Source organism: Pseudophryne corroboree, chromosome 6, assembly GCF_028390025.1.
Source record: "Pseudophryne corroboree isolate aPseCor3 chromosome 6, aPseCor3.hap2, whole genome shotgun sequence".
In the NCBI taxonomy this organism is placed as follows: domain Eukaryota; kingdom Metazoa; phylum Chordata; class Amphibia; order Anura; family Myobatrachidae; genus Pseudophryne; species Pseudophryne corroboree.
In genome coordinates, this window is record NC_086449.1 from 286,002,054 (window position 1) to 286,025,924 (window position 23,871).

At 41.0% G+C, this 23,871-nt stretch overlaps 1 protein-coding gene across 2 annotated transcripts in view; it reads right to left on the reverse strand.

The window, feature by feature from the left end:
- The window catches only part of ONECUT1 (one cut homeobox 1), a 58,603-nt gene that overhangs the window by 15,868 nt on the left and 18,864 nt on the right, over window positions 1–23,871 (reverse strand). Inside the window, exons 2-3 of one of the 2 annotated variants that reach the window (XM_063926108.1) lie at window positions 19,173–19,260; window positions 16,030–17,069 (exon numbers count right to left, since the gene is read on the reverse strand). In XM_063926108.1, the coding sequence (XP_063782178.1) occupies window positions 17,048–17,069; window positions 19,173–19,260 (110 nt within the window). In that variant the 3' untranslated portion in view covers window positions 16,030–17,047. Of the gene's footprint in view, window positions 1–3,416; window positions 3,522–16,029; window positions 17,070–19,172; window positions 19,261–23,871 lie in introns of those variants that run through there. The other variant, XM_063926107.1, reaches the window with a different exon arrangement.

Consider the following 23,871-nt stretch of genomic DNA (forward strand, 5'->3'; position numbering starts at 1 on the left):
TCTGGCACTGTGGGGACATATCTGGCACTGTGGGGGCATTTATCTGGCTCTGTGGGGGCATTTATCTGGCACTGTGGGGGCATTTCTGGCACTGTGGGGGCATTTCTGGCACTGTGGGCATATCAGGCACTGTGGGGACATATCTGGCACTGTGGGGACATATCTGGCACTGTGGGGGCATATCTGGCACTGTGGGGACATATCTGGCACTGTGGGGGCATTTCTGGCACTGTGGGGGCATTTATCTGGCTCTGTGGGGGCATTTATCTGGCACTGTGGGGGCATTTCTAGCACTGTGGGGGCATTTCTGGCACTGTGGGCATATCAGGCACTGTGGGGACATATCTGGCACTGTGGGGACATATCTGGCACTGTGGGGGCATATCTGGCACTGTGGGGGCATTTCTGGCACTGTGGGGGCATTTCTGGCACTGTGGGGGCATTTATCTGGCACTGTGGGGGCATTTCTGGCACTGTGGGGGCATTTCAGGCACTGTGGGGACATATCTGGCACTGTGGGGGCATATCTGGCACTGTGGGGACATATCTGGCACTGTGGGGACATATCTGGCACTGTGGGGGCATTTCTGGCACTGTGGGGGCATTTCTGGCACTGTGGGGGCATTTATCTGGCTCTGTGGGGGCATTTATCTGGCTCTGTGGGGGCATTTATCTGGCACTGTGGGGGCATTTCTGGCACTGTGGGGGCATTTCTGGCACTGTGGGGGCATATCAGGCACTGTGGGGACATATCAGGCACTGTGGGGACATATCAGGCACTGTGGGGGCATATCAGGCACTGTGGGGGCATATCTGGCACTGTGGGGACATATCTGGCACTGTGGGGGCATTTATCTGGCTCTGTGGGGGCATTTATCTGGCACTGTGGGGGCATTTATGTATCAGGCACCGTGGGGGCATTTATGTATCAGGCACCGTGGGGGCATTTATGTATCAGGCACCGTGGGGGCATTTATGTATCAGGCACCGTGGGGGCATTTATGTATCTGGCATCGTGGGGGCATTTATGTATCCTGCACCGTGGGGGCATTTATGTATCATGCACCGTGGGGGCATTTATGTATCAGGCACCGTGGGGACATTTATGTATCTGGCACCGTGGGGGCTTTTATGTATCTGGCACCGTGGGGGCATTTATGTATCTGGCACCGTGGGGGCATTTATGTATCTGGCACTGTGGGGGCATTTCTTGCACTGTGGGGACATTTCTTGCACTGTGGGGGCATATCTTGCACTGTGAGGGCATTAATGTATGTGGCACTGTGGGGGCATATCTGCGCTGTGGGGGCATTTATCCATCTGGAACTGTGTGGCCATTTATGTAGCTGGCACTGCTGGGGGGCATGTCACGTGTAGCTGGCACTGCTGGGGGGCATGTCATGTGTAGCTGGCACTGCTGGGGGGCATATCATGTAGTGTTCCCGCTAGGCGTCTGTGGCTGGGCAGTGTGTCTCAGTGCTCTACCTGGCGCAATGTGTCTAACGTGCTCTTATAGGAGGTTCTACCTGGTGCAATGTGTATTAGCTGCACTACTGTGTGGTGTAATGTGAATTGCCACTATAATGTGGCTACGCACCTTCCCCACGAAGTAACTCCCCTAAATTTTTGCTGCGCGCCTTCGGCGCGCACTGTCCATGCTTTAGCGTGTGGAAATGGGAACAACAAGCATTACAGTATGTACATCATTTTGCCCACCTAACTTAAAAATGTGCCCTCCCTGTGATCAGCAACCTGCCCTAAAAAGTGAACACTAGCACGTGTAGCTGGCACTGCTGGAGGGCATGTCATGTGTAGCTGGCACTGCTGGGGGACGAGACCACGCCCACTTTTTCAGGAGGCCACGCCCACTTTTCCAAGAGCGCGCGCGCCTTCGGCGCTCGCATGGGGGGGGGCACTTTTACATTTTCTCGCTCAGGGTGCTAGTAGGCCTGGAGCCGGCCCTGCTGGGACACCATCTAAGGTTCAGCAGTAGTGATATATCCGACCAGCTGGTATTAGTATTATAATCAGTATAGTGATCAAGTGTTTCCTTCTAACATTTACATCCATTTCTAAATGTATTTTTGACTTATACATGTATTTCTATACAAGGTGCATTATTAAAACAATTTTTTGCAGTCCAAATCTTAGTTATTAGCACACTGTGTACTTTGTATGTTTTCATCTGAATGCTATATAGTTACGTGCATTTTCTGAGAGATACTTTATAATCATTGCTATTGTGCAGTCATTATTGTACTTTTTATATACCTTTTCTGAGATTGCACATACTCTTACATACTGTAGCAGCTGCTACCATTAGATTATAAAAGAATAGAGCCGCTGGTATAAGCATCTATATTTCTATGGGGATAAAACTAAAGCACTTGTATTGCCATTTAATTATTATTATTATTATTATTATTCATTTATATGTAAACAATAATCCTGCAATAAGTTTAAAAAATTGGCAGAAATCAGAATGCAAACAATGTAAATCCAAACAATACATACATCAATGATATTTACCTGGACTATATTTCTATTTCAATATTTTTCTACATATCGTATGTCTATTTTTCTGTTACATTTAAATAATACATAAATGGATATTTAAATGGTTATGTTATTCCATTTGCCAATATTTAGATATGCTTCAATATCCTACTACTGTATATCAGTGGTGCCCATGTTTATTATAGGAAGGTCATACATCAGTTACACATTGCATATAGTATACAGGATAAAGTGGGATATAATGTGTGTATGTTCCTGTATAGGACGTATACTGTTTCTAATGAACCAGGGGCCAAAAGAAAGTGTGTGTGTGTGTGTGTGTGTGTGTGTGTGTGTGTGTGTGTGTGTGTGTGTGTGTGTGTGTGTGTGTGTTTAAAGGCAGCATTTAGCCCTCACACTGCTGAGTGGACAGTATAGATGTTGGGTGTTGTCTGAAAACATTATTTACAGTATATAAAGCATTACGTTGTAATTTGTTCGTGATCTCATTACACTTAATTATTACACTGTATATTGTACTCTGTATGTGTATAAATACCACTGAAAGCTAGTGAACCAGACACTAGGGGGTAAATTTACTAAGATGGGAGTTCTATTTAAGATGGGATGTTGCCCATAGCAACCAATCAGATTTTACTTCTCATTTATCTAGCACCTTCTAGAAGATAATACCTGGAATCTGATTGTTTGCTATGGGCAACATCCCATCTTAAATAGAACTCCCATTTTAGTAAATATACCCCTAGATCTGCAAACAGTTTCATAAACCTGAGGGACATTTCTTATAGTCATCAATTATTATTATTATTAGGTGTCTTGTCTTTGTGAAGAAAAAAAAAAAAAAGAAAAGAAGAGGACGACTGTAATACCTCCTGAAGAAATGCAGTATATATACTCACACAAGTGATTAGACTGGGTGCTTTGTGATGGATAGCCGATTTTAACCAGGGAGTCTGCAGGCAACTGTCCAGAGTGCTGAAACACCGGATCGGCTGGTACCAAAGCTAGTTTAGTAAAGACATTAGATAATTTAAATTATAGTAGACTCCACCTCATTACAACAAATTAAATACTTCATTTAGTAATATAAAAATAAAGATCAACAATATTAACCATACATGTAAAAGTGTTCCATGACAACAAAGCAACGTAAAGGCATGCGATTTCATTTCAGTGGAAAGTGATGAGAAGAGGATAAGGATGATCTATGATAAATGTGTTGTTATTCTGAGTGAGACTTGTTTGAGAAGACAGAAGTATGACGTCACGCTATTGGAAATAAGACGTAATTGTTAGAGTGGCACACAGGGTCAGGATAAGCCGGCAGAGAATGAGTGAATAATAAAGAGACATAGTAAGGTAAGCATTAGAGAGAAATACTAATATGGATGTTATACCCACGGGGTCTGTGAAAGGGAACGAGTAAAACATTATGCTCAGTTAATGTAGAAAAGGCATTGCATGCCAATGGAGAACGCAACTTTGAATAATAATGGTCAATAAAATGTACTTGTTATACAAATGGTATTTTCAAGGTAATTATGAAATGATTTAAAACTCTATCTTAGAAAAACGCATGCACATTACAAAGGTGCAATCATTTGGCTTCAGTAAACTATTTCCGAATGTGAGAGTCGACTAACAAGTTGCTAAACCCCAGCACCCGACTCACCCCAGCACCCGACTCACCCCAGCACCCGACTTAGTGATGAATTATATCTTCATTTTGGATTAGTTAGATTTTAACTGTTAGAATATGATTTCACCCTTCCTGGTAATTACTGGTCCAACCCCACAAATCTCACTGGACAATTAACAATAGCTGAAATATAGATAGAAGTATATAGCAAGCTTTCAACATGCAACTTGGATGACACCGACATAGCAGCTTCTGCTCATAGAGCCTACATCATCAGCTTAAGTTCCCCTTGACTCTCCACCGATGTTGGCACTTCAAGCCCCCAGCAGACCATGCCAGCCGGGGAGATTCAGGCTGCCTACTTCTAACTCACAGCATTGCCAGGATATAGAGAATGGTAACAACTATTCTTCCTCCAAAGGCTGCCTGTCCTACAGCTGTCATATATTACATGATAGAGCTGGTTCCGTTTGACACACACACACACACACACACACACACACACACACACACACACACACACACACACACACACACACACACATTTAAAAGTTGTCATTAGTAGTATTATTAGATTAATATTATTCATTGTAATTATTAGCAAATGAATTCAATATATATAAGTGACTATGATTATGTAATCCTAATAGTATGTCCTATAAGAAGAATTTAGGTGCCTGGTGCTTATGCTGTTATATTATTGGCTAGTCACTCTGACTATTTTGTGCAGGTCTCTGAAGGAACGTGGTCAGTATGAAATGGTATTTGAAATTATCTCCTACTGCTGTATCTCATTTAGATAAACATTAACTCAGAGCAAATGTAGCAATGCATTAGTTGGTTATAAATCAATCAGTCTACAAGGACACTGACAACATAGCAGTCCGCAGGTGGAGGACTTTCTCAGCCACATATTCTCTGTCTCCTTATCACTAGCACAATATCGCTGAGCCTGCTCTTCCGTAGCCCAGGGAAAGACATTCAGGCTGCCTACATGCTGGACTACATTTACTAATATGTAGGATTTACAATAAAATTGCCATTTACTTTGTCATTATAATACAAGCTGACACTGTCGCTGAATAGTAAACCACTAGATTAGTCCTGTTTAGAGTGACTGCTCAGATATAGGGCACAGATACAGAGAAACTGTTTTCTCTGGTACTCACACAATAAAAATCTTATAATTATGTTGTTATTATAATTTTCTTTACCTTTTTTTTTCCCGGAGGAATACACTGTTTTGCAGGTAAGGAGCCATAGTTGTTATAATGTCAGTTTACATAATTAAAAAGAAAGGGATAACAGAGTGTCGTGTGTTTATTATACAGATGTTGTATAATTTAAGATACAATACGTACAACTGTGAATTTTCTGTGAACTATGAAAACAAAAGTGTATGCATCTGAATACAATTTCATTACATCTTGGGAAGAGCAGTTAATGCAAGCAGAGCTGTTCTGCAGGACTTTTTGCACCTAGTCGGCTGTTCTGCAGGACATTGTGCACCTAGTCGGCTGTTCTGCAGGACAATTTTCACCTAGTCGGCTGTTCTGCGGGACATTTTGCACCTAGTCGGCTGTTCTGCAGGACAATTTGCACATAGTCGGCTGTTCTGCAGGACAATTTGCACCTAGTCGGCTGTTCTGCAGGACAATTTTGCACTGTACCTTCATATCAGAAATTGTCACCAATATGTGTTTAAAACAGAAGACTTTTCCAGGAAAGGACTTTCCTAGTAAAATAAAAGTCAGATTAATTTCAGATATCTGTCTCTACCCTAGGTTTATCCATTTATATACATATCATTACATTATTAGTATAGATAGATGGATATAGTTATAGATATAGCTATAGATATATAGGACTTTTCTGGAATGTACATTTCAGATGCTTACGGTATCTTATTGAAGAAAGTCATTTTTGTGATGACAGAGTTACATTTAATAGTCAGTTACATTACATTAAATATATGAAATTATTTAGTACCCTAGCTGCATTTTGGTATTTTAATGCATATTTTATAACGTCATATTATGTTTAATAAGCCACTAATTAGTTGTGAAATTTGGAATTTAAGTTTATGTTTTCTACTCAACGTTTGCGATTCATCCTGTCAATCTATAGGGAAATGTAGATCAATATTTAGTTTAGTTCTATAACACGGCCAATGTATACCTTAATGTGATTTTGAGATGTAACATGAGTAATACAACGGTATAGGCAGTGATCACCGATAGTTGACAGTGGCTTCCAACCCGAGCATTTACACATTCATTAATCATAACTCTTCTAATTGCAAACTAGACAAATTACCATGTTAAAAAATGCAATTAGATTTTTTTTTACAGTTCACCCACAGGCTTAATCTAATAAATGAGCAATTATGACCAACAATTAGGGTCAGTTTCTTAAGGTATCTGAAATTTAATAATTTAAATCAAAATTAGAATCAACCAAAAGATAATGAAATGAAGTTTGGTTCCTAGAAATGAGATCAGGCTAAGGGTATAAAATAATAGTTCATGGCAGGTAATAAATAATTTAGAATAAAACTGAATGCAGTGTTGTGCTGTTTTCATGGAGTGGGTCGGATCATTTGAATAGTATCTTAATGTAAAACGTGCACCAAATAAAATCACTGAATGTCAGCTATTACTTTGATAAATACTGGTGAAGGTCTTCTTATGCACAATGCTACACCTAAAACACTGACACAACATTCAAATGGAAGAGGTATCAAACATCTGGTTTATATAGTGCGCCACTGTACCACACATTTATTGCCTCTAATTACAGCTACAGTATACCTAGTCAATGAAGAAATAGTTAATTGGTAACATGTCTAATGTGATGCTTTGCTGGGAGAGGTGTACTTTGTAGGAGGCAATAAGATATGACCTCTTTCTGGCCCATCAAAAAAGATCATGTGCTGCCCGTGGTGTAATTATCAGAGTTAAATTGCATTCTCAATCTTCGTACCACTGTCTATACTCGTCTTGTGACTCCACAACCTGCTCTGACTCTAGCAGTAAACTATGGTCTTTATTTTGATTGGCTGTATTTTTTTAATATACATTTACCTAAAAAGAAAAACATATTATTCCATATATGATAGCTCACACCAAGGCATTTAGTGAAGCATACATGCTTGATCTCTGCAAGAGCGTTTTCTTAACACTGAAAGAAGAGAACAATTATAATAGTGCAAAAACGTCTTACAATGCATTTGAAAGTGTGAAATAGATTATATGTATGAAGAAGCACGATTTGTAATTTACAATGCAGGTCACACTAATACCAATTTCTGTGTTAGTTTGCAAAGGTCACTTTTCTTAGTTATTACTGCCTGAAACATATTTTACATACTGATCTGAGCTGTCAGAGATGAATTATCCAAGAAAGCAGGTTTGAGAGCAACATCCATAGAAAGTAGGATATTATTTATTTAGTAATATTTTAAGCATGTTTATATTTAAAGAACCACTGAGCCTAAAATATAACTTTAGACCTGTCAATTTATGGAAGATTTTACATATATTTTAGGAATTGCATTGACTTATTTTATAAAGGCGCCCCCCTCTCCCCATTTAGTGGTGATTTAACACTTGTACAGTTTCACATGATCACATGAACGCAAGAAAATACATTTTTAATAACTAAGCGCACTTAATATGATTACAAGTGTCATATCTTTGTGAAGACAAGATAAAGAGATGTTTTTACTGGAAACCGCAAAGCAAAATAATGTAATAATTTCAATGTGTATGCATTAACGTCCACGGGAAACGAAGGTAACGTGACTGGCTCAAAGTCTAAAATGTGGATTTACTGTAAGGGCTCTTGATATACTATTGTAAAAACTGAAAACATTTATGGGAATGCCGTGAAGCATATTGTGTGATAAATTATAGTGAAAATTAAAAGATCTACCTGCAGTTTGTTTGAGTTAATGTTTTGAAAACAGATCAGAGAATTGAATGTGTAATTGAAAGTCTTGTAATGCACAGAGCTGGTCTTGCAGACCTGTAAGCATGGGAATTAATGATACTCTCAGCAGCTTTATGTAAATACAGAAGCTGATCACACTGGCTTGTGAGGAGGTCAGCGATGTAATTAGCCACTGTTTATAGTTTGAGAGGCATCCTGGAAAGTGTCAGGACCTCAATATAGGTTCTTTGTAAGTATCAATTTCCAAACCCTCCGCCTGGTGTTTCATTGTGAGTTATAAACCTCTAGGGACACTCTGAGGAGCGTCTTAAAAGAAGAATTAAGCAGAGTTGCAGATTTAAGCCAATCCTTTATATATGGGGAATGATACATTTAGCAGTTTAGGCTTTGCTTTGTTTGGTGTCATGAATGTTTACAAAGAGACCACACTATTATTAGTGTCATCTGCGCCCAGGTGGTTACCTTATCCCACACTGGTTAGATTCTGACGTGTACAATTATGTGTTCTAGATTGTAGCAAATTATTTGCAGTGATAATTTATCATGAACTTTATATTTACCGGCTATTGCTATTTTGGGTATAAACTTCAAACTGTCCATTATCCTATCTAATAAAAGGCTAACGCTGCTCCTCACCTCTATGGGGGAAGTCAAGCGCTTTGCATGCCGGGTGCGGCTAGATGGAGCCAGATGCAGCAATTCAAGTGTTGCTCAGTTCAGGCATGCACAGCTGCTGGCACTGAGATTACTATTATGTTACACAGAAACAGAACAGCAGGTGCACCATACAACCATTAGAATTATTATTATAATTAATTATAAGCCATATCTGAGGTTCTTGGCATAAAATTGGCCAATATTATGAGCCTGCCCACCAATCGCCAAGCTGACCTAATTGAGCAGGCCCATAACATTATAGGGGTTAGCCTCTGGGGTGCATCCTATATTTGTGTTGTGCCCTGTGGGGGTTTGGCTGGGGTGGTTTGGTGTGATCCCCTATAATGTTAGGGACCTGCCTGATGAGGTCACCTTGACAATTGTTGGGCAGGCTAATAATGTTGGCCAATTTTATGCCAAGAACCTCAGATATGATGTATAATGAAATGTATTATAATTCTTATGGTTGTGTGGTGCACCTGCTCTCTAGTTTCTATGTTGCAGCACTAAGTCCCAGCTTGGTAGCAAATCACATTATAAGTAGCCTGGGTGTGCAGTCCAGGCCCCATACCCGAATATATTACTGTATCTCTCTCTCTCTCTCTCTCTCTCTCTCTCTCTCTCTATATATATATATATATATATATATATATATATATATATATGTTAAAGCATTAATGTATTTTGTTCTTAATTCACATTTCATTTGATACTTTTTTAAATCTTTTCTTATATCTTTTTTTATTATTATTATTATTATTATTATTATTATTATTATTATTATTATCATTATTATTAACTATACTTATCATACCTGTTAACTGCTCATGTTTTACACATGCTTTAGCACAATCATATCCAGCTTATGTATGTACTTCATGATAGCTTGTGTCTAACACATCCTAAAGTGTTTTCAAGTGTCCTTCTACATGGCTGGAATGTGAGCAAGTGTGCTTCTATTTGCACTAACATTCAGGGATTCACTTAGGGTTACTATTAAATCCAGTTGATGATTTTGTACCTTGGAAAACCCATGTTTCATGGAGTAAATGTAAAATATGCTGACATATTTAGATTGGAGAAAATGTTCCAATTTAGATTGAAGCGTGAAAGCAAAGCTGCCAAACATTTTTGTGTTACATAAAAACAACTAGAGGGAATTTACTAAGACTTGAGTTTGGCTGATTTGGCGTTTTTCAGTAATAAAGCCATAATTTTGCAAATTGTGAATTTACTAACGGCCATTTTGCATGCATATCATAGGCAAAAGCAGGGTTTTTTTCTGGTTGCACGGAAACCCCCCTCCTCTTGGCAAATGGCTCAAATGATGAAAACAATGGTAATGGTAAATAATACTATTACTAGAACTGCCGCCACATCATGCAGTTTTTGGGACAGCAGAGCTGCTGCACATGCCCAGATGCCCAGTGGTAGCAGCAGATCGATCTGAGTCCTCAATCAGTGCACTGACCCAGAGAGTAGCTACCAGGAAGAAGAGACAGGAGCATTACCATAATCTGGAAGAATGTGTTCTTAGAAAGTGCAATACTGGTTCTATTATGTTTGTGTATTTATTTATTATGGTATGTTTAACCTTTTTCTGACCACTTATTTATATTATTTAAGTATGTTTGATACAGCCTACACTATAGACCATCTATATGGTTAAATATAAATACTGTATTCCATACAGTATACAGTGTATAAAAAGACCAATGTTCAGAGTCACTACTAGGTTCTTCTACCGCTCCCCCAGACTCCTGCACTTGCTCCAATGTTCCGCAGAGTGGGAAATTGTGGACTGCATTTGTAAACCCCTCTCTAGAAATCCTGCGTTTGCCACTGAATATTGCATGTCAAACACGGCTTTGCCAAATCTTGGCCACTCGCCATCAAACCAAATATCGTCAAAATAACATTGGTACCAGTGCAAATTATGAATTTACTAAGAATCGAGGTTGCAAAATCAACCAATCACGTACCATAATCACAACACAATGCACAAAATCAATGCACTTGTTTTAAAAATCGTGTTTGCACGTGAAAACCATTTTAATTAGCTCACTCTCAATCAGGATGCTTATAAAAGGCCACCAAGTCAGCTGCAGCCTCTCTTTCTGCTTGCACACATGGCTCAGGCAGGCTACTCACTCCTCTGACATGAACAGACGACACCAATGCATGTGCATCTGCAATTTGGGGGTGTTTTTATAACAACATGGTGACAACACTGCAGTATGTGCGGCTTCAGACCAATTGGAATATGTTTGCGATTTTCATTGATTTACTCTTATTTTCATTGTAAGCATGATTTGCATATTCAGCTGCAAACCTTCCCCCTCCCCCCCCCCCCCCCCCTCCCCCCCGCTAGACCTGATCTCACACACTGCATAACACAGCTACTTACACCGGGATCCAGTCTCTAGGTCGACATTAACTAGGTCGACACTATCTAGATTGACCACTATTGGTCAATAGTAACTAGGTCGACTGGGTTTCTAGGTCGACAGGGTCTCTAGGTCAACATGTTCTAGGTTGACAGGTCAAAAGGTTGACATGAGTTTTTCACAATTTCTTTTTTTTAACCTTTTCATACTTAACGATCCACGCGGACTACGATTGGGAACCTTGCCCGAAGCATGGCGAGCGAAGCGAGTCATGCGAGGGGACACGGTGCACTAATTGGGGTTCCCGGTCACTCTACGAAGAAAACTACACCAAAAAACCCATAAACTCATGTCGACCTTTTGACCTGTTGACCTAGAACATGTCGACCTAGAGACCCTGTTGAGCTAGCATCCCTGTCGACCGAGTTACCATCGACCAATAGTGGTTGACCTAGATACTGTGGACCTAATTACTATCTACCTTCCATGCCACACCCACTTACACCATTGAATTATAATACACAAACACTCGATTCTTAGTAAATGTGTGATTTGCTGCGCTAAACGTTCCATTGACAAGGTGTGATTCTGGACACAACACCATTCTTAGTAAATTTCCCTCTTAGTATGTTTCCTTCAGTAATAAATTAGGCTTTCAATAAATTGTAAAATGAAGGTTGGTTCTGTTAATGTATTTACTTGTAATGAATGTTTTTTTTCTCTGTTTCAGTGCGCCGACAGCCATGGGAACGCTGGCATTTGTATACTACAGGTGCCAGCATACCCAATCACTTCAAGGTGGCCAGTGCTTGCTAGGATCAGTAGTGTACAATGGAAATTTTAATACTATCACATTTTGGTAATTTCCTCTCCTCACACCAAGCAAGGTTGTGGGAAGAACCCTAATGCTTTCTGCAGGCGGATTTTACTTCTGCAGGGTGTCGCTGCATGTTGTTTTGTGGGCTTTATCTCCCAGGTACCTGGGCCCATTTCTGATGGACGGGCCAGTGAGGTTCCAAGTCCCTTTCCCCCCATCCCCTTACCTGGAAGTAGCAGCTGTAGCTCTTCTCCTCAGCCCAGCACACACTGCTGTGTGCTGGGCTGCAGTGTGGCCAGGGTGGCGCTTAAAATACAATTTTTTCTGTATTTTTTTCTAAGGGTGCATGGCCACCATGCCTCCTGTGATTAGGGCACACACCCTGAAAAGTACCTGGGCCCAGCCAGGCTCTCTCTACACTGCTCCTGCTGTGTGGTTCCCTGCTACAGTACATAGGGTTGGCATAGCCTAGTGCTGTTATTGCCATTTCCCCACGCTTTTCATCCCCTGATTTTCCGGATAGTATCCTAGGTTAGTACCACTAGTGCTAGCATTACATTTGTTTTTTAATCTTTTCCTGCTTCCACCTGTACATTCTACACAAAGAGCATGGTATACCCTTGCAATACTTAGGTTAAAATATCCCACCCCTTCACACCCCTGTTCTGCATATCTAAGTGTTACAAGTAATAGTAGGATTAGTAGGTGTTAGTGTGCATTACAGATATATAAATATCTTTACTGTGCATATTCAGTAATGAAAAGCGCATTTTTGCACTTTTCGCCCGTAAGTGCTTTTCAGTGACTGCTTGAATTGTTGCATTGAGGCTTTTGCAAATGTATTTTAATATTTATTTTTCTTAGGTTGCATACATCATCTCTGTCCATTTATGCTACACTAACTTTGATCTGCCTCTGTTGGATTGCTGGATATACTGTAGCTCATATTGTATATAGAATAGGGATAATTGTCTATTATGTAGACATGTCACAAAATACTTTCACAAGTCTTGATTGCAAGATAATGTAGAAAAGTATATTTGATTACATCGACCATATTAATTTTAATAATTTTTTAGTATATGTATAATACCTTTTATGAATCAATTAGCTTTTACCTCTCCAGTGCATGTTTGTTAATGAGAATTAGTTATCATGTAATCAGTTGCTATACATTTAGTACAGATTTCCACTGTTGAGCAATGTTAGTAAATAAAGGCTCAGGTACTGTTATCAATTGGTATATTCTTAAAGCTTTCCAAGGGTAGCTATAGCCAATAATACAGAAAGGTCAATTATAATACAGAAAGCAAAAAATGATTATACTTCTTTAGTTGTGACCATACATGATGTGATTTTCGCAGCCAACAAAGCCGTATTAGGCCTGGCGTAAGACTATCAGTTGTCACGCGGGAATGGGGGCGCATTAACTGTATTTGACTATTTATGTGATCATCAACTGTCCATGCTAATGGTGCCCAGTTGGTCCCACCATGTGCCCCAAGTTCGGAATGCCTGGATTACATTTATGTACCAAAGTGGTCATGTATGTGCATTATAAGCTTTATCCATCTCTCTGCGTAAACCTTTTACCTGCAATCTTTTACCATGTATTTTCCTGCAGACCCCAATGGCAATGACAGCGTTAAACTGAGGAATCTTGTCCTCACTGGGGCTGATGTCTGCTGTACAAAGAGAAACCAGGTTGTCAAGGAAACCATCTCCTGGCCCTCATGACTGATACTGTTGTTTATAGTAATTTCACCACAGGCGTTATCATATCTCTACACTTTATATGAATTAACTGTACGGAATCAGCAACATTCACTTTTATGTAAAGTCATTTTGTAAGCAGCAGCAACAGTCTTATATATGATTACTAGTCACATCCCTCTCCTGGATTCATGGCTACCCACCTCCTCCTCACCTCAGGTCCCCTGTTATGTCCTCATGTCTGCTGCCAAACTACATTTGACACTGCAGATTTTACAGGCAGCCTCATTTCTTTACAAAGAGAGTATAGCAAATATGCTCGGTATTACGGTTTCTGATTCTTACAGCAATTGTAACATAATTCATTATTGATAGTTGATATGTTCTGGATGTGAGCATATTATATCTCGCCTAAAGAGCCACTTTTATGACATACAGAGCAGTTTGTGAATGGTCTGTATGTCATCTGCACACCACCCGGGAGCCCAGTACAGAATATTGTTAACGTTTTTATGCTGATAGAATCAACATTAGAGTGTATTGACTCTTTTTACACTGTAGTGTTCTATGGGTCCCTGGAGGATGGTGGTTCTGCAACTGGAAGGCCCTGTGAATTTCCACCAACTGCATCCATCCCATGTGGTGCTTGATGTAATAATTGTGTTGTCTTCTTCACTGATTTCCATGCAGAGCTATTTCATAGCAGGCTATTTCCCTTTATCTACAGGCCACAGAGAATAAGCACAAATGCAATTCAATAGATTGTCAAATACTTGAACAACAGTCTAAATGGAGTATTTAAGATCAATTATGGGTCTCCTGAGCTTTAAAATGAAAATCATTATTATTGGTCTGCAAAATTTTACTTGCTATTAAAGTGACAACCCAACAACTAAGGTTTATTATTATTATTATTATTATTATTATATAACAGTCCTAACATTTAGGAAGAAACTAGACCATTGAGTGGTTCTCCTGCTAGGTATCACATTTTGTTCAATGTGACTTGAAGTGGTTAGTAAGGATTAGGTACAGCAATAAATTAAAATTGTGATCCATGGACAAAATCAGATGGGCCACCATGGGAGCGTCATTTAATTCTATTATCTCCTCTATTGTATGGCAAAAAACATATTGCAATAAAAAAAAAGAGAATGTTTTTGTCACTTTGGTTGAACCGTGCCTAGATATGTGTTACCATCTAAAGTGCGTCTGTAAGGTTCAAAAAGTTCCAGCTAAAAATACAGGTTGATGTTTTGTTTCTCCTATCTCCAAGGACAAAAATAATTTCTTTTGTTGGGACTAAGGCCTTCACTACTTTAAACCATCTATATGCTGAACGTATGCTTCTCTAACATAATATCATTTAAATAATCTCATTGTGCATGTGGATTTATAGTAAGGCTCATTCATGATCATAGTCTGCAAGGAATGCAGAAGCTTCTCCTGCCCAAGCAAATACTGCCATCTCTATGCATTGTTTAAACTTGGGGACATTGAAAAATAGTGGCGTTCTGGAACAACACCTTAGAATTGATTACTACACTAGGAAAAGAAACAGCACTGCAAGATAATGCCTAGCCTTTAGGCAGCTAACATCAGTATAACATGTATATCTAGTAACATACAGTAGGAGTAGGTATGCACAGGAACCCCTACTTTTAGGAGCACCCGCTGAATCCATAAGTATATAGACAAATTGATAATTCTCATTTGTTGTGCTGTCAAACATCAGAATGCAGAGAAATGAAGAGACAGACAATTGTACCAGGAGGTACGTAACCATATCTTGTTCATTTATTGCATATAATATATTAGAAATGTGCAGAATAACTAGTAAAATAGATCCAAATAACTGTGATCACCAGTACCTCTATCTTCCCATACCATGAAAATTATAGATAACAGATGGTACTGCAAATATCCCAGTGGTTCTTCTCTCTCCCCCCTTCCCACACAAAAACCCTTCCCTACCTGACATTCCCCTATACCTTCCCATACCTCCGACCATGACTCATTCCAGGAGGGACAATAAGCTCTATTTCCAAGGGGGGGAAGGGAGGCTTGTCACAGCCTGCGTCTGTGATCCCACCATACACAGAAGACATGGTGCCAGCATCTCAATTCCTGCGTCCATTCTGTGTGACGATCGGGTCACTCATGGATTCTACTATGGACGGACCTGCGACCACCGCTCCATGTTTGTACGCAGTCACTTGCAATGCTGCCATTGGGTGTCTCAGTACATTTCCAGGCAGCGGCAGTATTTGCATATTGTGAAACATCTGCTGCATATGGGATCACAGCTGTGAATACATTAGCATCCTTCTCTGAATCAGGCCCTCTGATATGTAGCTCTGAAAAATTTAACTATGGGAAGAAAAAAAAATTCCCTAAAAAACCCAATTGGGGCATTGTATAAATCAGGTGCAAATGTTATGTACAAAGCAAGGAGAGCATATCTTGCACTTAGGTAAATGACCACTATAGTCAGGGTCATACTTCCGAGAACATATAGGGTCACTCTTCCAAGAACACATTTACAAAACCTGGGAAAGCAAAGAGAGAAATTTATTTTACATATGTCTTAACTGTTTGGCTGCCAGGCGTCATTTGTTTCATCTCACATTCCAAAAACATACAGATAAGTTAATTATTTTATGGGCACTATATAAAAATGTTTAATTTACGTTCACCAAATTAATTCAGCCCACATAATATTTCCATTATTTTATTCTATGACATTTAACAGTTGCAGGGATATCTGTACTTTGGTTTTCAGGATTAGTCTTTGGACCATTGTGTTTGTGTCTTTTTCACTATTTGTTTTGCCTTTGGAACTTTCTTTTGTATCTTTTATTGCCGCTGTTATTTTTAGAGGACCTTTGAACTTATAAATATCATAGTAATAATAAGACATTGTCCGATACATTAGACGCATACTATTTAAAGCACTTGGAGGTTTCTATGTCTCAGAGTCACTGAGGAACACACAGGATCACCACGACAAGTAGGACAGTGGGTATGATGTTATTTCAGTTTGACTGATATTTTAGTCATTATTTACAAATGGAAAACACTGCCATCTCTTATCTTTGCTGAGTTGATTAAGACAGTTCTCATGGTATAAAGACAATAGCTTACTATTCAGTTTAGTTTATTCATTAACAAAGAAACTCTAATGTTACAGAGTTGTAGGACAGAAAGTGAGCTAATGACCAGATATAGTTCAGTGAACCTTTAAGGGTCACTCTCTGTGATATCTCCACTCACTTATTAATCATAAGGGCAGGGTTCATAACACCAGTTGTGATGTCATTCCAGTAGCCATGATGGCAGAGTCAAATGTCATTTCTAGGCTGGTTCTTATGCCTCCCAGAAAAGAAACCTGTAATAAAATGCAAAAATTAGAGGCAACTAAGCCTTCCAGGAACTAATGTTATTCTGTGAAATGCAGGTATAATTGTTAATAAAAAGAAAAGGAATTTACTAAAGCAGATTCTACACAGGTGGATAACATTTTAAAATGTGTAAAGTGTGTATATTATATATGATAATTTATCAATGTGATGAAAAGCAGTGCTGCAGATCTGGAGTCTGTAGAACCATGGCTCAGGGGTGGCAGTAGAGAAATTGCCTGTGGACTAAGTCCAGATAGGAGCCGCCAATATCTGAATATTTAGTTTACTGTTTACCTTATTTTCTAGCATTGACGTGCAGTGAGGTAAATGGCTCAGGAGGCACTGGCTAGTACCAGAGCCAGATTTACACACACTATATCAGCCAAGGGTTCATATGGGCATTATACACAGGTGCAGCAGTATAAACACCTGGAAATTCTGTGAGTTTTGATCAGAGATGTACAGTCAGGGTAGGTAGGAGAGGCACTGTCTCACCTGCTATAGACTTTTTACTCCAGAATTTTGACTATAAAAATGATTAGCATAATACAAAAAAGATATTTCTAACATATTCTTTCTATATTTCATATACTTTATACAGTCAAAACTCTGGCACAAACGTTAGCATGACAGGTAAGGCTCTGCCTCACCCCACTGCATGTCACTGTTTTCTAGTGACATGATTTGAGGACAGCATTAAGTATAAGCCACTAGAACCGGGGCCTGCATTATGTACAAGCTATCAGTAAAGGGGTTAGAATGTTTAGTAGTCACTGATATTGTGGTCGGCATAGTATTTTAGCCATCACATTAAGGGTCTTGTATATTAGCCTAGAGCGATAAGGTCAGGTTCATATGTTTACCTCAGGAACATATTGTGACTGACCAATGGAACTGGCTGTGATTTGTATTCTAGAGGAAGTTTCTTTACCTTTAACAATATGGATCCCATGGTTAATCTTTGTTTTAGGCCCCATCATGTCTAAAACTCTCTGTTTGGAAAGCACTGGAATAAGTAGTTAGCTCCACTGAACTTTGTTCATATTAGCAAGGCCTTACTATATATTTAATGATTACTTCAAAGTACTCTCCAGGTTCAATGCACTTATAAAAGTAGAAAGCATCATTCAGAATTGCTGCTATTAATTATAGTATTAAACTGTGTAAGTAGTTGTTTTACTGCTTTTTAAGTATGAGATGATAGGCTAAACATTTGGGCCTGATACAAAACTGTACATACATCTTCCTCTGGGCAGCAGACCGTAACTTGAGCACAGCACCGTAACAATGGCTCTGAGCGCCCTTGTGCTGGCCCTGCCCCATTTGCGCATGACACCACGCACAGGTGGCAGGGCAGAGTTGCAGCAGTCCCCGGAGAGTCTTGAAGATGCTCCAGGAAGCTGTAAACATGGCAGGGTGCCTGTCTGCAGCATCCAAAGGGCACTACGATCAGCACTGCCACAGTGATACTGCTACTCCAGACACCCTGCTAGCCAGAAAGAAGGGCTATGGGGCGGTGACAGTTCTGCCTACAGAGCCCTGCACTCTGTGTGGCCCGGTCCGCTCGTACACCCCTAGTTTCGGCTCTGCTTATGCATGCTCCGGGACTGAGCATATAAAAGTACAGGCTATGCATAGTCACACATACTTCAGTCACAACTTGGCTGAAGTGGGGGGGTTCTCACATAGGCACAGGGCCCTATATAATAATGTGTCTTATTACCTATGGCATATTTTTTTTTTAGCATCGCAGTGATAGTAATGAATATGCCATTGGTATTTAACATTACTTAAATCTCCAGTGAGGTTCAGCGATATCCCCCTTCTTGGTGCTGCCCTCCGTTCTGTTGCTGGCAGCCTACTGCTGCCACTGGCGGACTGCTACAGTATGTCATGTGCATGTGCAACGGCAAGGTGGCACAGAAGGAAACTTTCGCCCTGGGTGCCACAAGGTCTAGAACCAGCCCTGTGTGTGTGTGTGTGTGTGTGTGTGTGTGTATATCAATAACACAATCTTAACTTGTGTTACAATATTAAAGCATGATTCCCTTTGTGGTGGGCACATAGTGCAGTGATTTGCTGATACCCACGTCACTTGTTGTCCTTGTGTTGATGGTGACAGCTTGCACTGGTCACTGGATGGAGGATAGATCAATGAAGGTGTGACACTCAGGACTTCTAAAATGAAAAGACCAAACCATTTTCCTATGTGGAATTGAAGCACACTGAAAAACCTAGTATTATCTTTTTCACTATCTCATTCTATTCAAAATGCTTCTTATACCATTTGACACACAAAGCTCCATCTACAGTTATACGAACATCTGTTTTATTTCTGTAAAGATCTGGTTGTATCCTAAACTTGCGACTACTTACATTGGGAGATGAAGGACTGGACAAATATCTCAGAAAGAGTACTGTAATGTAGGGATGAGCGGGTTCGGTTCCTCGGAATCCGAACCCGCCCGAACTGCAGTTTTTTTTACAAGGGGCCGAGCGACTCGGATCTTCCCGCTTTGCTCGGTTAACCCGAGCGCGCCCGAACGTCATCATCCCGCTGTCGGATTCTCGCGAGGCTCGGATTCTATCGCGAGACTCGGATTCTATATAAGGAGCCGCGCGTCGCCGCCATTTTCACACGTGCATTGAGATTCATAGGGAGAGGACGTGGCTGGCGTCCTCTCCGTTTATAGAGAAGAGAGTGAGACAGTAGAGAGAGACACAGTAGTATTTTGGGGAGCATTAGGAGGAGTACTAGTAGTTACTTGCTGAAGTGATAGATAGTGTGACTGTATTATCTGACTTGTGGGGGAGACACTGACAGTGGGGAGCAGTTAGAGTCTGAGAGCAGGACTCAGGAGTACATATAACGTACAGTGCACACTTTTGCTGCCAGAGTGCCACACTGCCATTGTGACCACACTGACCACCAGTATAATATATATTGTGATTGTCTGCTTAGGAGTACTACTTGCAAGTTGCTGATAGTGTGACCAGTGACCTGACCACCAGTTTAATAATCACCACCAGTGAGTTTAATATATATATATATATATATATATAATTGTATATAATATATATATAATATTGTATACCACCTACCCGTGGTTTTTTTTTTCTTTCTTCTTTATACATACTACTATAGTAGCTTACTGTAGCAGTCTGCGGTGCTGCTGAGCTGACAGTGTCCAGCAGGTCCGTCATCAGTCATTACATAATAAATATATATACCTGTCCGGCTGCAGTACTAGTGATATTATATATATATATATATATTGATTTCATCTCATTATCATCCAGTCTATATTAGCAGCAGACACAGTACGGTAGTCCACGGCTGTAGCTACCTCTGTGTCGGCAGTCGCTCGTCCATCCATAATTGTATACCACCTACCCGTGGTTTTTTTTTTTCTTTCTTCTTTATACATACTACTATAGTAGCTTACTGTAGCAGTCTGCGGTGCTGCTGAGCTGACAGTGTCCAGCAGGTCCGTCATCAGTCATTACATAATAAATATATATACCTGTCCGGCTGCAGTACTAGTGATATTATATATATATATTGATTTCATCTCATTATCATCCAGTCTATATTAGCAGCAGACACAGTACGGTAGTCCACGGCTGTAGCTACCTCTGTGTCGGCAGTCGCTCGTCCGTCCATAATTGTATACCACCTACCCGTGGTTTTTTTTTTCTTTCTTCTTTATACATACTACTATAGTAGCTTACTGTAGCAGTCTGCGGTGCTGCTGAGCTGACAGTGTCCAGCAGGTCCGTCATCAGTCATTACATAATAAATATATATACCTGTCCGGCTGCAGTACTAGTGATATTATATATATATATATATATATATATTGATTTCATCTCATTATCATCCAGTCTATATTAGCAGCAGACACAGTACGGTAGTCCATGGCTGTAGCTACCTCTGTGTCGGCAGTCGCTCGTCCATCCATAATTGTATACCACCTACCCGTGGTTTTTTTTTTTCTTTCTTCTTTATACATACTACTATAGTAGCTTACTGTAGCAGTCTGAGGTGCTGCTGAGCTGACAGTGTCCAGCAGGTCCGTCATCAGTCATTACATAATAAATATATCTACCTGTCCGGCTGCAGTACTAGTAATATTATATATATATATATTGATTTCATCTCATTATCATCCAGTCTATATTAGCAGCAGACACAGTACGGTAGTCCACGGCTGTAGCTACCTCTGTGTCGGCAGTCGCTCATCCATCCATAATTGTATACCACCTACCCGTGTTTTTTTTTTCTTTCTTCTTTATACATACTACTATAGTAGCTTACTGTAGCAGTCTGCGGTGCTGCTGAGCTGACAGTGTCCAGCAGGTCCGTCATCAGTCATTACATAATAAATATATCTACCTGTCCGGCTGCAGTACTAGTGTGATATAATATATATTGATTTCATCTCATTATCATCCAGTCTATATTAGCAGCAGACACAGTACGGTAGTCCACGGCTGTAGCTACCTCTGTGTCTTTTAGTTGTGCCTATTAAAATATGGAGAACAAAAATGTTGAGGTTCCAAAATTAGGGAAAGATCAAGATCCACTTCCACCTCGTGCTGAAGCTGCTGCCACTAGTCATGGCCGAGATGATGAAATGCCAGCAACGTCGTCTGCCAAGGCCGATGCCCAATGTCATAGTACAGAGCATGTAAAATCCAAAACACCAAATATCAGTAAAAAAAGGACTCCAAAATCTAAAATAAAATTGTCGGAGGAGAAGTGTAAACTTGCCAATATGCCATTTACCACACGGAGTGGCAAGGAACGGCTGAGGCCCTGGCCTATGTTCATGGCTAGTGGTTCAGCTTCACATGAGGATGGAAGCACTCAGCCTCTCGCTAGAAAACTGAAAAGACTCAAGCTGGCAAAAGCACCGCAAAGAACTGTGCGTTCTTCGAAATCCCAAATCCACAAGGAGAGTCCAATTGTGTCGGTTGCGATGCCTGACCTTCCCAACACTGGACGTGAAGAGCATGCACCTTCCACCATTTGCACGCCCCCTGCAAGTGCTGGAAGGAGCACCCGCAGTCCAGTTCCTGATAGTCAGATTGAAGATGTCAGTGTTGAAGTACACCAGGATGAGGAGGATATGGGTGTTGCTGGCGCTGGGGAGGAAATTGACAAGGAGGATTCTGATGGTGAGGTGGTTTGTTTAAGTCAGGCACCCGGGGAGACACCTGTTGTCCGTGGGAGGAATAGGGCCGTTGACATGCCTGGTGAAAATACCAAAAAAATCAGCTCTTCGGTGTGGAAGTATTTCACCAGAAATGCGGACAACATTTGTCAAGCCGTGTGTTGCCTTTGTCAAGCTGTAATAAGTAGGGGTAAGGACGTTAACCACCTCGGAACATCCTCCCTTATACGTCACCTGCAGCGCAATCATAATAAGTCAGTGACAAGTTCAAAAACTTTGGGCGACAGCGGAAGCAGTCCACTGACCAGTAAATCCCTTCCTCTTGTAACCAAGCTCACGCAAACCACCCCACCAACTCCCTCAGTGTCAATTTCCTCCTTCCCCAGGAATGCCAATAGTCCTGCAGGCCATGTCACTGGCAATTCTGACGAGTCCTCTCCTGCCTGGGATTCCTCCGATGCATCCTTGCGTGTAACGCCTACTGCTGCTGGCGCTGCTGTTGTTGCTGCTGGGAGTCGATGGTCATCCAAGAGGGGAAGTCGTAAGCCCACTTTTACTACTTCCACCAAGCAATTGACTGTCCAACAGTCCTTTGCGAGGAAGATGAAATATCACAGCAGTCATCCTGTTGCAAAGCGGATAACTGAGGCCTTGACAACTATGTTGGTGTTAGACGTGCGTCCGGTATCCGCCGTTAGTTCACAGGGAACTAGACAATTTCTTGAGGTAGTGTGCCCCCGTTACCAAATACCATCTAGGTTCCACTTCTCTAGGCAGGCGATACCGAGAATGTACACGGACGTCAGAAAAAGACTCACCAGTGTCCTAAAAAATGCAGTTGTACCCAATGTCCACTTAACCACGGACATGTGGACAAGTGGAGCAGGGCAGGGTCAGGACTATATGACTGTGACAGCCCACTGGGTAGATGTATGGACTCCCGCCGCAAGAACAGCAGCGGCGGCACCAGTAGCAGCATCTCGCAAACGCCAACTCTTTCCTAGGCAGGCTACGCTTTGTATCAGCGGTTTCCAGAATACGCACACAGCTGAAAACCTCTTACGGCAACTGAGGAAGATCATCGCGGAATGGCTTACCCCAATTGGACTCTCCTGTGGATTTGTGGCATCGGACAACGCCAGCAATATTGTGTGTGCATTAAATATGGGCAAATTCCAGCACGTCCCATGTTTTGCACATACCTTGAATTTGGTGGTGCAGAATTTTTAAAAAAACGACAGGGGCGTGCAAGAGATGCTGTCGGTGGCCAGAAGAATTGCGGGACACTTTCGGCGTACAGGCACCACGTACAGAAGACTGGAGCACCACCAAAAACGCCTGAACCTGCCCTGCCATCATCTGAAGCAAGAAGTGGTAACGAGGTGGAATTCAACCCTCTATATGCTTCAGAGGTTGGAGGAGCAGCAAAAGGCCATTCAAGCCTATACAATTGAGCACGATATAGGAGGTGGAATGTACCTGTCTCAAGCGCAGTGGAGAATGATTTCAACGTTGTGCAAGGTTCTGCAACCTTTTGAACTTGCCACACGTGAAGTCAGTTCAGACACTGCCAGCCTGAGTCAGGTCATTCCCCTCATCAGGCTTTTGCAGA